Genomic DNA, 14,417 nt, shown 5'->3' with positions numbered 1-14,417 from the left:
CACATTAACTACCAAATCTAAGACAACAGACTAATGGAATTTTACTGGAAACATCACCGGAGGGATTTGCTTAATTTGTGATTGAAATATAACTCCAGATGTGCTACTTGTAAATGAATGATTCAAGATTTGAAAGCAATAAATCCACAGCAGCTATGAGATTATTCTGCACCACTTGAAACCAAGAACATGTTTTTAAACTCCATCCTCTGAAAGAAAGAAATACAACCTCACTTAGTTATAGCATTTTATTTATTTTTATTAACTCAAATTAATCATCAGTTAACAAGTAACAAGTGTTTCCTCAACAGCTGAATGAATAATCAAAGACTCTCTCATACACAAACACAGACACAGGCAGTGTCCTCAGGCGTAGTACTGAAGGTTTGCCTTCTTCTTGGCTTGCACCTCCAGGATTCCCTCCATGTAATCCTCGTGGTTCAGCTCTGTGGCTCCGCGACGCAGCGCGATCATACCGGCCTCCACGCACACAGCTTTGCACTGGGCTCCGTTGAAGTCATCAGTGCAGCGGGCCAGCTCCTCGTAGTTGACGTCGGGGCTGACGTTCATCTTACGGGAGTGAATCTGCATGATGCGAGCTCTGGCCTCTTCGTTTGGCATGGGGAACTCGATCTTCCTGTCCAGACGACCTGAACGGAGCAGGGCAGGGTCCAAGATGTCCACTCTGTTGGTGGCAGCAATCACCTACAGATATGCACAATATCACTGTAGTTAAACTGTGAACATTATACTGTGAAGTAATACTAGAATCCACAAAAAAGTTTAGGAAACTCTGCTAGTATTTTTCATTTTGTACTGTCTATGATGTTTGTATTTCATGTTGGAATTTTCTTGTATATGTACATGCTTTATTTCATTTTGTGTTGCAACAATTAACACTAATGGCACTGTAACAAGACATTTAATGGGTTTTTAGTTATAGATTTACCCTGACAAAGCTTATATGGTGATGTTGGTCAGTATTATATAAAGCATTAGAGTAAAGTGATACAATTTCCTGAGCTCTTCCGTGTGATTTTTTAATTATCTGACAATTTTGCTGTCTGAATTTCAACTACAGAGCAATTGCTGAGTCAGATGTACAGTTCCAATTTGACCTCCCATTTGCATGGAGGTAAAGGTAATGGGTACCGCAGCTATATATATTCTATATAAACTTTTAAGGCATTTTAACCAGGTTTTAATAGCAACAGCAGCTTTACCTTGACCTGCATGTTGGGTTGAAATCCATCCAGCTGGTTGAGCAGCTCTAGCATGGTCCTCTGCACCTCTCTGTCTCCTGCCTTCTCGCTGTCAAACCTCTTGGTTCCGATGGCGTCCAGCTCATCGATGAAGATGATGGATGGGGCTTTCTCTTTGGCCAGGGCGAAGGCATCTCTAACCAGCTTGGCTCCGTCTCCGATGAACATCTGGACCAGCTGTGGACCTGCCAGCTTCAGGAATGTGGCCTTGGTCTGAGCGGCACAGGCCCTGGCCAGGAGGGTCTTCCCAGTGCCAGGTGGTCCGTACATCAGGACCCCTTTAGGTGGCTGGATGCCCAGGTTTTCAAACTTCTCCTTGTGGTTCATGGGCAGCACGATGGCCTCCACCAGCTCCTGGATCTGCTTGTCCAGCCCTCCGATGTCGCTGTACTGCTCTGTGGGACGCTCGTCCACCTCCATGGCCTTGACTCTGGAGTCGTACTCGGTAGGTAAGGTCTCCAGGATCAGGTAGGAGTCTTTATTGACACCCACCAGGTCTCCGGGCTTCAGCTTCTCGGCGTCCACCAGCCCGATCACCGGCAGAAAGTAGGTCTGCCGGGTGGAGGTCTTAATGACGGCGCACTTTCCTTTCCTCTGGGAGTCCAGGTCTACGTTAGCCCCGTCTTCCTCCTGGTCATTGGGGTCCACGTCCAGCAGTTCGATCACATTAGACACCAGGTACGGCAGCGTTTTGTTCACCTTTATCTTCTCCGTGTTTTCTTTGATTTTATCTTTCATGGCCTGCAGCTCGTGGGTCACACGCAGCACCTCGCTCTTCATAATCTTTATCTCGCTGTCAAGGAGACGAGTTCGCTGAACTATCTCCTCTGTGGACATTTTTAACACTTCTTCGCCGATGCCATCCTCCACTTCATCCCAAACTGATTTGTCACTCAGCGACGCCATCTTTGCTCTGTGTGTCTGAACTGTGACCGACCGGAACATAAAGCTGCAGCTTCCGGAAATAGCCGGAGCTGCTTCGCAATCGTTGAATGCCAAGACCCGAGTATGACCCGAAGCTGAAGCTCAGTTAATGCTGTTTTTGTTCTGCTTGTAACTGCAAGACTGCTAAAGTAAGTTGACGGGCGATGCACGGACAAGTGCCAACGTTATTTGCAACTTTTTAGCACCAAACGCGCTGATTTTAACGTGGTAACAGCGCGTGTTGCTTACGTTTTCATGTTAGCTAGTGTTGCTAATGCTAACTCTGCGGCTATCTGCCGCTAGCCAGTGTGTTTGTGTTTTTCGTATTAAAGCATGTCAAGACGTCCTGTTTGCTTATAGATGAAGCTGTCGACTACGTTCGGCATACTACACTGCTTAAAGCACACATAATACATTAGGGCCAAAATGAGTGAAAGAGCATAAGTATAACGTTAAAACGTCAAAGCTCGTGTGTGTTCGCGCCACCGCTGCACCAGTTGGTCTTCATTCATTTGCATGTGATTCACTCAACGTTGATGGGTGGTGGTAATTAATCAAGGTTAATCACGTGTTCACTTTCTTAAGTCGTGGTTCTGTTCATCTTTTCAGGTAGCTGCCACTGATAAGAAACGAAAAAAGCGTGTTGCTGCAGAGCCAGGTCTCCTGTGGTTGTTGTTTCTACTGTAATATAGACCCTATATCCACTGCTTTAACACACCAGCTGTGAAGTTATCCAGCCTGGCACTGCCTGCTCTTGGGTGGCAGTAAGTTAACGTGAGGAGCTGAAGAGATGGACCAGAACAACAGTATACCACCCTTCCAAGGGCTGGCTTCCCCTCAGGTAACATGGGTTTGACATCTTCAAATTATACTCATCATTGTCCTTAACACAGGGTCATATCTTTCACCGCATCTTCTGAGCTCACTGTAGCTACCCAGCACAGCAGCAACTCAATCCTGCCTCGCATGACGTAGCATCTTGTAGCGCATTAGCATTGTGACTTGTGTCTGCAGCCAAGTCCCCTGTGATTCATGCTAATGTGAAATTGATTTAAATCAACACTCTTCATTTATTGAAAGAAATGTGGCAGTCATGTTACACTGGAGTGTTTAGAGAGAAAGTTAAACACCAAACGCTGAACAGGTTTGGAGAGCGACTTTGTGAACAGCTAGTTGGTGTATCAAAGACTGTCACATACTTGAATGGGATAAAGTATTCAAAAAAGATCTCAGTCTTGAGCTTCAAGCCTCACTTTGGATTTTGCTGTAGATATCTATTTCTGAAATTTCCTCCCAGTTGTATAAAAAGCTTGGAAAAAGCAAGTCAATTTAAACACGTTCCCACATTGTTTGAAATGACTTTTTGAATGTGATAGTATTACTATCACTGGTAGACAGTAGCTGTGCTGCCTACAGAGGTTGAACCTACAAATGTTTAGTGAGTTTGACGATCAAATGAAAGACCCATGTAATTTTCTTTCTACAAAGAAGAAATGGAAATTGAGAAAAATATCCTTTCTCAGGACACATTTTAAATTTCTACCTAATGACTGCTTTTTTTTGGTGATGTGCCTGTGTGCAGGGCGCCATGACCCCCGTCATGCCAATGTTCAGTCCCATGATGCCATATGGCTCGGGCCTGACACCACAGCCAGTACAGAACACCAACAGTCTGTCTATACTGGAGGAGCAGCAGCAACAGCAACAACAACAGGCACAGCAGGCCAGCACAGGTACAACAGATATCATCATTAGTGGTGTCCTGCCCATTCTGATGAACTGATCTTAATATTAATCATTCATCTCTCAATCATTGTAGATATTTACCTTCGGTTCATGTTACAGAGAGAAAAACAAACATACTCTGTCCTTCAGGTCTTCCAGGGACGTCGGGGCAGACCCCTCAACTCTTCCATTCCCAGACAGTAACAGGCACGACCACCACAGCGCTGCCGGGAAACACGCCACTCTACAACACCCCACTGACCCCCATGACCCCCATCACACCTGCCACACCAGCCTCAGAGAGCTCTGGCATTGTACCACAGCTACAGTAGGTTGCATATCCAACTGAAAGAACTGAAAAGAGTATCAGTTTATGGTTTATGATACTTTGTCACCTTTTTTTTTTTTTTGTTTGTTACGTTTGCCATAGGGGACTGTTTACAGAGTTTACTGTTGGAAATACGTATGCTGACATAAACTGTGATCAAGGTGGAACTGAAATAGAGCCAGCATTTGCAAGACTATGTCAGGGTGTCTTAGTGTAATTTCTGCTTGGTCAGGAAAGCTTTTGCGTTCATGTAAAGTTAGCTACATTGTCAATATTCTTCCTTTTACTCACTCCTTTTGTCTCCACCTCTCTTGTACTGTTTTCAATCAGAAACATAGTATCAACTGTAAACCTGGGCTGTAAACTGGACTTGAAGACCATTGCACTGAGAGCCAGAAATGCAGAGTACAACCCAAAGGTGAGACTGTTATGCATTACTGGCATCAGCTTTATGCTGCTCATTAGTTTGACTTTTCTAGCTGAAGACAAACGTTTTCTGCTTGTTTAGGGTTCAGTCCAGAGCACGATATTGTGATGACTTGAATATTAATGGTTCTATAACTTTTTACTTATACACAAGAAATACCAAGTTGCAATTAAACAGACTAAATAAGATAAACAGTGCATTCAAGTACAATTAAAGTGGAAGAACTAGTGCTTAACGTCCGTCTCATCATCCCAACTGTCTTTCTTAGCGTTTTGCTGCGGTCATCATGAGAATACGAGAGCCCAGGACCACAGCTCTCATCTTCAGCTCTGGGAAGATGGTCTGCACTGGAGCCAAGAGGTCAGATTACAGCTTATTACTGACCTTTGTGTAAATGTTATCATAAAAAGCCACAGTCTTTAGTGCCAGCAGTGTCCTTTCCTTTCAGTAGAATATTCTCTACATTCTTATCTTATCTGGTTTATTGTCCTAAATGTTTGTTCTTACTCTCCTTTATAATCTGCTTCTCATTTCTTTCTAGTGAGGAGCAGTCGAGGTTAGCAGCCAGAAAATACGCCCGTGTGGTGCAGAAGCTCGGTTTTCCTGCTAAGTTCCTGGACTTTAAGATTCAGAACATGGTGGGCAGTTGTGATGTGAAGTTTCCCATTCGACTTGAGGGATTAGTCCTCACACATCAGCAGTTTAGCAGGTAAATTCTGTTTGTTGTAAACGGTCTAAAAGCTTAGATAATCACAGCACATAGGGTGCAAAACAATCACGGTCAAGGTAGTTTTTGACAATTTGAAAATAGTCTTTTTGAAATTTTTGCTTAGATTATCTAAGCATTTTTAGACTAATTTCTTTTGTTTATAACAAAGTGATTTGTTTGTTTTTTACTAGCTATGAGCCAGAACTGTTTCCAGGACTGATTTACAGAATGATCAAACCTCGAATCGTCCTGCTCATCTTTGTTTCTGGAAAAGTTGTACTCACAGGTAAGACCTAAAGGCTTCACTTTACTCAATGTCGGTTGTCATCAGATACTTTTGATGCGAATAGCAACCATGAATTAGGAGACATTAAGATGTCAGTTTGATTGAGTTTGTGCCTCCCTTTGTTGGGATCAATAACCTTATTGTGTGTGGCCTGTGTTGGATGGATGATTGATTAGATTCCTCAAAAACCACAGAACTTTAGATACAAATGAAGAAGATAATCTAGAACATGTTAACCAGTAGAGATTTTTTTTATGGACTTTTGCCAGTGTAATTCATTCTACTTACTGATTTCGACCTTTATTTTTTAGGTGCCAAGGTGAGAGCAGAGATCTACGAGGCATTTGAAAACATATACCCCATCCTGAAAGGTTTTCGCAAGACAACGTAGAACCTGCAGCGTTTTCTTTTATTGTGTCCCCATACAACTCTCTTTTTACTCAGATTTTTTAAGAGTCACATCAAAGTGTCTTTTTTATGTTGACCTCCATGAGTGGACTGCTGTAAGGGCTGTTGTGCGAGGATGTGGCGACATCACTTTTTACTTTTCGTCCCTCCAGAGATTCAGATTTTTTGACGATCAGGATTTTAAACGTCTTCTTTTCCCCCCAGTGTTTTGATCACATGTTGGTATATTTAAACTTTTTAGTTTCTAGAAGTACTTTTCTGTCTTGATCATATCCCTGATTGTACATAAGACTGTAAAAAATGTAAAAAAATTATTAGAAGAGAAGCAGTCTGACTGGGACTGTTTCTGACTTTATTTTAAGCAGTTTTAAACACTTTTGTACTTTACATTTTTATTCATTGTTCAGTCCTCAAGTTGTATCAAGACATGTTCTGTCAGTGAGTATCTAATACAAACCAGCAAGCTTTATGTGAGTCTTCATGCCTTCTACATTCAGATTCTCATGTAGTTGCTCTTAAACTTTGAATTGACGTTTGCCTCAGTTGATCCAAGTTTTAATTCCAAAGTTGTCATTTCTAGTTAGTTCTTCAAGGTTTCATCATTTGGTTTAAGGTCCTGGTACATTTACTGTTTAGTCTGAAGCAAATTATTGAAACAGATAACGTGTGATTTCAGACAGAAGTGTTTTAATGGTTAAGCATATGTAAATAGTTTTCTATTTCTTTTCACTTCAGTTGTATTAACTTGACTTCAGCCTTGAGGGGGTGCTGCTCTGCAGCTTTTTGGACTAATAGACACCCTGTCTGTAAGAGCAGTTGAGTTTTAAAATTTAGACAAATTCAGGCAGGACTGAAATGTGAAGAAAAGATGGTTTTGGTCTAAAAAGAAGAGGCTGCCATTGTCCTCCTAAATTCACATGTAGCACTGAACGGCAGTATAATGGGAGATCATCTATGCATGATGTTGCCATGTATATGTATTGTTTTAAAGTTTTCCTATGTATTTTTCGGCTATTCCAAACAGCATTTAAAAGTTTTCTTTTGAGAATTATTTTTTTTGACCATTGGAAGATGTGAAGAAGATGTGACTGTCCTCGTTCTTTGGGGTTTTTGCTCAGTCACGCACTTCGACAATAAGACATTTAAAATAAGTCTAAATTGCGAATACTTCTTGATGTGCTCGTGTGTGATCCAGGCAAGTTCAGCTGGACACATTCTTAACAACAATGTAAACATTTAGCTGTTAACCAGTTAAGTAATTTAGATTTTCAGCCCATTGTGTTACTATGTTCCATAAAGTCAGTTTGACCACTTGTCTTGGAATAGCAGATGTTATCAAGCTCTGTCACATTTACTGCTTCTTCTGAGATTGTTAATGTGCTGCTCTGTGCATTAATAAATTATGTACATACTGACTCTTCTTTTACTGCATTAACATTTTGGTGTACTTTTAGCAAAAGTGAAACAGAAATGGTCATCTTGGTGTCAGATTTGTAGGTGTGTATACTTTTTTTATCTAAAGTTAAAAAAAGTCACTCATCTGTGTAAAGTGTAGAAACAACAGTCAACACAATGTACAGATTTAGGGCAGACAAAACCCGGTAGTTATAGCTTCATTCCTCACAACAGTGGCAACATGATTTACATCAAACCTGAGTATAGACATCTTTCTCTACCCATAAAAATAATGCAGGCATATCTTTGTAAAACCTAAATGCAGTCTTTTTAGTTATTTAAAACATTTAACAGGTATGATTAGGTGTTTTGGGTCAATATGCAGCCCTTATCGAAAGCAGGACTGTCTTATGAAAGATGAAACAAGGCATAATTTGTTTCAAAAGCAATAGAACACATCTCTGCACAGTTAAATACATACTGACTTTGCTGCTAGTCCTTTTTTAAACTCTGGAATGAGCAGTAACCTACAGGGGCTAATGCTAGCGAACTTTGGAGATATTGCTATCATTAGCTACTGTAATATTAGCAAACTTGTGCTACTTTCACATTGCATTTTTATCATTTATTTGCCATTCAAGTTTTTTTTTTTAACTATCTAATGAAGTTTGAATGTGTTTTTTTTCATGTACCAGTCTCTGTGATACTAATTCATTTCTATGTTTGAAGACAGCAATCCTAGAAAGATGTAATTGAGTTAAAAAATCAACCAAAAAATGTAGAAAATCATATGAATGCTTGCTTTGATGACTTACAAAAAAAGTTTATTATGTTATGAAAGGCACAAAGTCATATTTAATTTGTTTTTGATGAATATAAGATCCAATAATTCTACTGCTTCAACAGTATATAGCACTGAACATGCTGAAACTCTACTGTAGGTCAGAAAATACCACCAACATGTTGTTCTTAACATCCACAATTCTTGTTTGAATATTTGAACTTTTAATAAACTAATACTCAATGTACAGAATTACAAATTCCAGTTTCACTGATCTTACTTGAGAGCAGCAGCACTTATCAACTCCATTAAATCTCTGCAGTAGGTCCAACCACCCTCTACAGGACGAAGTGGGTATCGCTAATGGATGCATCACTGTAGTGTGATTACTCCTGTCAGAGTAAAGAAAGTCCATTGTCACCTTGCACACGACACGAAGACCCTGAAACTGACTCACATGACTGGAATGCAGCCATCATTAATGTTATCAGTTACACCTGCACTTTTCCTGCTATGAGAAGCCACAAAGCTCTATTGTGTGTGTTTAATCTGCGTGTGCTGATCTGAGCTGAAGTCCTGCTTCCAGATGAACTCTGGGCAGTACTGGTCGTCATGGTTACAGCTGATAGAGCATGTGTAAACAGCCAGAGTCCCCCAGTCGATACTGGCTCCTGTCGAGTCCACGCTCAGACTGTTCAGCAGCTGGGGCATCACCTGCACACACACACACACACACACACACACACACACACACACGGTGATTACATGCACAGGGCTTCAACAGGCACACATGTAGTTCAACAAATGGACACAAACATAATCCAACACTTCTGTTTTAATCCTTTCAAGTGGGAACATGATCAGAAAGACTTTCTCCCACCATCGGCTTAAGACTTTAATGTTTTTCTTATTCTGAGAAACGGGTCCTCACAGTTTCACTTACAAGATACACACAGAGTGGTAACAACTGCATGTATAGGTGAATTTAGGGGGAAAAAAACATCAACCATTACCGGTGACAGATTAGGTATTTGTACCGGAGATGTTCCTGCACCAAATCTCAGACGTGTCTTTTGCAAAGCTAAAAAACACTCCTAATAATAAGCTTGCATAAACTTTGGCCCTGAACTCAGCAGCCCTTGAGTGAATGAAGGTCAAAACTAACAAAAATTAGGATGGTAGGAGAAGAGAAGAAACCTGACTATGTCTTTAAAAGGCAAGATTAATAAGCATTTAACAAGCAGTGAGTACCTGGAACTCAAATGTCCTCTTGGCGCCGCAGGTGCATGGTGGGATATCCGCATCTGAAGGGATGTGCTGAGAAGAGACCCACAGGGGAGAGCCGCCTCGACTGTAGCGCAGCACCTGAATTTAACAACACACTGTGAGATGGACACAGAAAAGAATGCGTGGAAAATGTGTTGATCTTCTTAACTTTTTGTTGTCAGCATGGTGTTTCTTTGTCTGTCCATCCCATTGTTGTAAAGCTTTGACTGGTGAAGAACAGGCAACAGTACAATTACTGAAGCCTATAACTCCTTCAGAGGACTCATAGGGTGAGATACATATGAAATCTCTCAAACGCCTTAAAGGAATTTCTTCAAATCTGACACCAAAGTTTACTTGGAATCAAGTTTCAACTGATTAGATTTTAGGCTTCTAAGGTCCCTGTGACTTCACAAACATCATCTTTGGCCATAACTCAAGAATTCATACAGTATTTATGACAAAATTTCATATAAATATCTAATGGGATAAAATGATGAAGCAATGACATTTTATATCGAAATGGTCAAATTTGCTGTGACGTCACAATCTTCTAAAAGCACTTTTCTAGTCATTATTCAACACCCTAACTCAGGAACAGAAGGTGATGTGTGACCATAATTCACATTTGATCAAATACTGATTTTGTGATGCTAATTTTGAGTAGCCACCTATTATATTTCCACCACTGCATATGTTATGAATTTGGACAGATATGGATGTTAACTGTTTTGGCGCAGGCATACAACCAAAAAACAGTAATTATAGTTTTACCTGGTGTGGCTCTGGTGAGATCTTCTTTTTAAACCGCTGGAACACTTTGTTGTCTTCAGTCTCATGCATAGCCATCTCCTCCAAGTCTGTCTCTGCAAGGGCTGATAGAGAACAGAAAGGTAGGATTACTGCTCATTAAAGAATTCAAATGAAAGAAATTTTATTTTTTATTTTTTATAAAGTGGCTGCCTGAGCTGGCACATTACTTTATGTGACCTGAAAACTCACTGTCTGCTAAGGAAGGAACATCTGTGCTTCTCTGAGTACTTTCCCCTTCTTCTTCTTTTTCTTCATCCTCCTTTGTGTCTTTCTCCTCTTCCTCCTCCTCAGGCTCAGTGACGAGCTCAGACTCAGGAAAGAGTAGGGAAGAGGTTGTGGCCGTGGATGCTTCTATACACAGCAAACAAACTTAGTCTACAGTCACTGACAGCTGTACTCCAGTAGCACATAACCACTCAGTATACAGATGGTAAACATGTTTGTCCATTTCTAATCCAAGGCATAACACACACACACACACACACACACACACACACACACACACACACACACACACACACACACACACACACACACACACACACACACACACACACACACACACACACACACACACACACACACACCTTTGCAACACTCTTTCTTGTGAGTGTGTTTCCAGTGGAGGGTCTGGTGGTGTTTTCCACAGTAAGTTACAGCATGACAGCGGGAGCATGCTTTGTTACCAGGACAACCACACACCCAGCACAGTTTAACTCCAGACAACACACTCTGGTCCTCCTCAGGATTGTTAGGAGGCTCATCCTCTGAAGAAAACCAGGCAAATGAAGAAAAGATGACATGTTTAAATGCTTGATGATGCATGAATTTGTGTGTAGATGCTGAAAATACACTAAAAATAAAGAAAATAGAAAATTTATCTCTGGAAGAACAGCTATGTGTGTCTTTTCTCAAACATTTTTGGTCAGGCTAACAGTTTTAACAAAGCAATCTAAACAAATATCAATGATGAAGCCAAACTACCTTGAAACAGTAAAACAGCACTGGTGAAACCTGACTAATGCAAATACTGTAAATTCTTGGCTCTCGTAACATGCAAAAACACTGAATAATGTCATTTGTTGGTCATTAGCAGAAGGCCATCAGGTGTAATGAAGAGTGGCACAAAACCCCACATGACTCTGAGGAGCTATTGTGCAATGTAACAGATTTAACCTCTGTTCTGTTCTGGGACTGAAAAACATCTAAAATAGATTAAGAAGATTTTAAAAGTGACACATGCACAAACCTGGAGGAGGCTCATAGGGGTAGAACTCATTCCTTCTGGGCAGCTGACTTCTGAAAACTGGAAAAAAGGAGAAAACGAGGCTGTAAAAATGTACCAAGTCTTGCAATGCCACAAAACAAATCAAATGGACAAATACGAAGGAGATCAGTGCTAATATCATATAACAACAAACATGGTAAACATAAAAGCAGAAAAGATGGTTACAGGTACCTTTCATGCAGCGATTGTCATTTCGTGAGTAGCATTCAGGAGTTCTGCAGCAGAACAGAAAAAGTGTTCGGTGGAAACTTCGGTCCTGACCAGATATTGGTGCGTATACCTGCAGTAGAGATGAAGAGGACAATTAGACAGAAAAATGTTTCTGATACATGGTTACTGGTCACACCAGCCTCCCCAGTGTTTATTGTTCTATTATGCATTGTCTGTTTTCTATCTGTAATCTGTCTCTCTAACCTTTACCCTCACCATACGAGGCAGACCGCTGCTCTCCCTGAGCCTGGTTCTGCTGGAGGGTTCTTGTTGTTAAAGGGCAGGTTTTTCTTCCCACTGTGTCTAAAGTGCTTGTTCAAAGGGAGTTATTTGGATTTATTAGGTTTCTTTCCATAATATAATATTGTAAGGTCTTTACATTGCTGTGTGAAGTGCCTTGAGATCGCTTATGTTGTAAATACACTGATTAGATTAAATTTAATTGAACCAAATTAAACCCAGACCATTAGATTCAGAACAAGCAATGCAACACCACACCTAAAGAAATTAGCAAGAATTAAAATGAATATGGCTGAGAGATATACAGAAATTAAATCTCTGAGGGTTAAAAGTGCAATACAGTTTAAGCAGAAGTTAAAGTGATTGGAGTTGGGGTTAACTGCATCATGGTAACAACTCTCTCTTCTTAGAGGAATTTTCAGTTATGTCCAAACACCTAAAATCCTCATAAATTCTACAATTCTGCAATTCGATAATTTCATTTAGCAGACGCTTTTATCAAAAGCGACGTACATCTAAGAGTAGATACAACACAAGCAAGGACCTAGTCAGGAGAAAACAACCTGGATAAGTAAAACTAATTTAAAACATATTAATGATTTGTTTCAGTACCTATCTCTTTATGAAACTTCTAGAAATGAAAACATGTGTACCCCTGTTCTCTGCATATGCTATCACAGTGTTATGTTGTTCTGACTGTACTGTTTAAAACTTCAAATAACAAATAAATGACAATGGAATTGTCTCCACAGAAAATTATTGCATATGAATGCTTGCCATTTTACCATTTAGCAAGAAAATGTCCACATATCTTTCCCACCAAAGCAGATGTTTAATACTTGCGCCAGTATGCACTTTATTTCATGATTTATCATCAGTCTGTATCCCTGTACTACAGCTTAATGACGCTCTTATTCAGATCCGTAAGTTAAGACAGAGTTTAAATTAAACCACAGATCATCATAATTTATGGTGAAGTGGCTCCAGAGACTCTCCGCCTTCCGCCTCCAGGACACTAACCTGAAGCAGGAAAGCCAGAGGCAGCCGACATATCTCACACTCCAGCCCGGACAGGGAGGGCAGGCCTCTCTGGCTGAGCCATGCCGGCTTCCCTCCGACTTTACTGGGGAACTGCGGGGACCGAAGCCGCCACGACTCCGCCTCCTCCAGGAAACCCAGAACTACCTCCGCCGAGGACATGTCGGGGTCGCTGGTTGTCTGTCTGCCAAAGCTTAACGAGCAGAATGTAAATAACAACAGTCCAGAAGAAGTGACAGGTTCTTTACCTGTCACAACCATAGACTGTAGTCACAACACATGCCGACACAGCGCTGAAACCTGTCCGTGCGGAAACACCAGCCAGTGTTTAGTTCCGCGGTCTCACTGTAGAAGTAAAGATAAAAATACATGTATAACATGTGTAGAAAAATATTATATCTGGTAGTTTGTCTCAAACTTCTATATTTACATTTTTATGAGGCTTTATTAAAATGTAGTTACGAATCACCACGTTTCTATTTCCTTAAGTCCACTAGATGGCGCAAATATCCAAGTGTATTTTCTTAATAGTCAAAGTGCGTCTGAGTTTGACAGAAGCAACGTTGGAAAGTAACATTTACTTAAGTACTCTGCTTTTACAAGTAAGACTGTACTTGTATCTTAATTGAATATTTAGATTTTATGACAATACTGTGCATTTTAAATTAATGTGACAGATATATTTACTTGTGATAATGCAGACTGAGTCTTTTAATTCAAAACATTTGACGAAATATGGATGAAACATAATGTATATATTTTAAAAACACAAATATTAACAGAAAATAATGGGTGTAGCTAACCTGTGTTTGTTTAAAATGTAACAGATTCACATGCTGTAACACCAGACATCCAGCTGTTCCCCAGCTGTGATCTGATAAGATATGGCATGTGATTTACTGTCACAGAGTCTACTGGTGAGATAAGACAAAAATGGGGGAAATCAGACGTCACACACACAGAAAACGTGCTTTTAAAGAAAATCAAGACGCCAAACTAAAGCTTATGGAATAATTTTCTCGTAGTTATTAATGTGGGCTTGAGAGGACATTACACTAATTTTCGTTCATTTTCTTGAGAAACTACACCACCACTTGCTAATCCCCGACCCTGACTGAACCGAAAGCCAACCTTTCTGTAACTAAGTATTCACCTCAAACTTTATACACGTTACCTTGCTTTTTGTTCTCAGAACACCAGCAGTTCCCCGCAGTGTGAGCAGGTTCGTGTCCTCACAACATGAGTAAAGCTGCTTCACACACACAGGCAGCGTGATGTCACTGGGGGAGTTTGTCTGTCTGTTGGTCGCCGGACGGA

The 14,417-nt window shown here is 40.6% G+C and overlaps 3 protein-coding genes across 3 annotated transcripts; 1 reads left to right on the top strand and 2 right to left on the bottom strand.

The window, feature by feature from the left end:
- Positions 1 to 234: 234 nt before the first annotated feature.
- On the bottom strand, positions 235 to 2,199 carry psmc3 (proteasome 26S subunit, ATPase 3). Its single transcript, XM_023272964.3, has 2 exons — positions 1,224 to 2,199; positions 235 to 705 (listed from the first exon to the last, which is right to left on the bottom strand). Exons 1-2 carry the CDS (start codon positions 2,166 to 2,168, stop codon positions 367 to 369), a joined length of 1,284 nt encoding a protein of 427 aa, XP_023128732.1. The 5' UTR covers positions 2,169 to 2,199; the 3' UTR covers positions 235 to 366.
- On the top strand, positions 2,188 to 7,484 carry tbp (TATA box binding protein). Its single transcript, XM_023272965.3, has 9 exons — positions 2,188 to 2,335; positions 2,796 to 3,027; positions 3,769 to 3,919; positions 4,062 to 4,239; positions 4,570 to 4,657; positions 4,935 to 5,026; positions 5,208 to 5,375; positions 5,567 to 5,661; positions 5,973 to 7,484. Exons 2-9 carry the CDS (start codon positions 2,977 to 2,979, stop codon positions 6,050 to 6,052), a joined length of 903 nt encoding a protein of 300 aa, XP_023128733.1. The 5' UTR covers positions 2,188 to 2,335; positions 2,796 to 2,976; the 3' UTR covers positions 6,053 to 7,484.
- A 782-nt stretch (positions 7,485 to 8,266) lies between these two features.
- Positions 8,267 to 14,416, bottom strand: pdcd2 (programmed cell death 2). The gene is made up of 9 exons (XM_023272988.3): positions 14,275 to 14,416; positions 13,083 to 13,445; positions 11,784 to 11,892; positions 11,574 to 11,630; positions 10,912 to 11,091; positions 10,514 to 10,675; positions 10,286 to 10,386; positions 9,497 to 9,610; positions 8,267 to 8,959 (listed from the first exon to the last, which is right to left on the bottom strand). The coding sequence occupies exons 2-9, from the start codon at positions 13,359 to 13,361 to the stop codon at positions 8,777 to 8,779; spliced, it is 1,185 nt and encodes a 394-aa protein (XP_023128756.2). The 5' UTR covers positions 13,362 to 13,445; positions 14,275 to 14,416; the 3' UTR covers positions 8,267 to 8,776.
- Between the last annotated feature and the right edge of the window lies 1 nt (position 14,417).

Source organism: Amphiprion ocellaris, chromosome 1, assembly GCF_022539595.1.
Source record: "Amphiprion ocellaris isolate individual 3 ecotype Okinawa chromosome 1, ASM2253959v1, whole genome shotgun sequence".
In the NCBI taxonomy this organism is placed as follows: domain Eukaryota; kingdom Metazoa; phylum Chordata; class Actinopteri; family Pomacentridae; genus Amphiprion; species Amphiprion ocellaris.
Note: the sequence above shows the minus strand (reverse complement) of the source record. Positions and strands in the feature narration are given on the sequence as shown.

Bases quoted from the DNA above. Each gene is read 5' to 3' on its own strand.
- pdcd2 (XM_023272988.3), bottom strand. From the start codon at position 13,361: ATGGTTGTGACAGGTAAAGAACCTGTCACTTCTTCTGGACTGTTGTTA. The intron at 11,893-13,082 runs GTTAGTGTCCTG...TCTCTACTGCAG, and splicing joins CTCTGGCTTTCCTGCTTCAG to GTATACGCACCAATATCTGG. The intron at 11,631-11,783 runs GTACCTGTAACC...CCTTTTTTCCAG, and splicing joins TGACAATCGCTGCATGAAAG to TTTTCAGAAGTCAGCTGCCC.
- tbp (XM_023272965.3), top strand. From the start codon at position 2,977: ATGGACCAGAACAACAGTATACCACCCTTCCAAGGGCTGGCTTCCCCT. The intron at 3,920-4,061 runs GTACAACAGATA...TCTGTCCTTCAG, and splicing joins GGCACAGCAGGCCAGCACAG to GTCTTCCAGGGACGTCGGGG. The intron at 4,240-4,569 runs GTAGGTTGCATA...GTTTTCAATCAG, and splicing joins GGCATTGTACCACAGCTACA to AAACATAGTATCAACTGTAA.
- psmc3 (XM_023272964.3), bottom strand. From the start codon at position 2,168: ATGGCGTCGCTGAGTGACAAATCAGTTTGGGATGAAGTGGAGGATGGC. The intron at 706-1,223 runs GTAAAGCTGCTG...GCATATCTGTAG, and splicing joins AACCCAACATGCAGGTCAAG to GTGATTGCTGCCACCAACAG.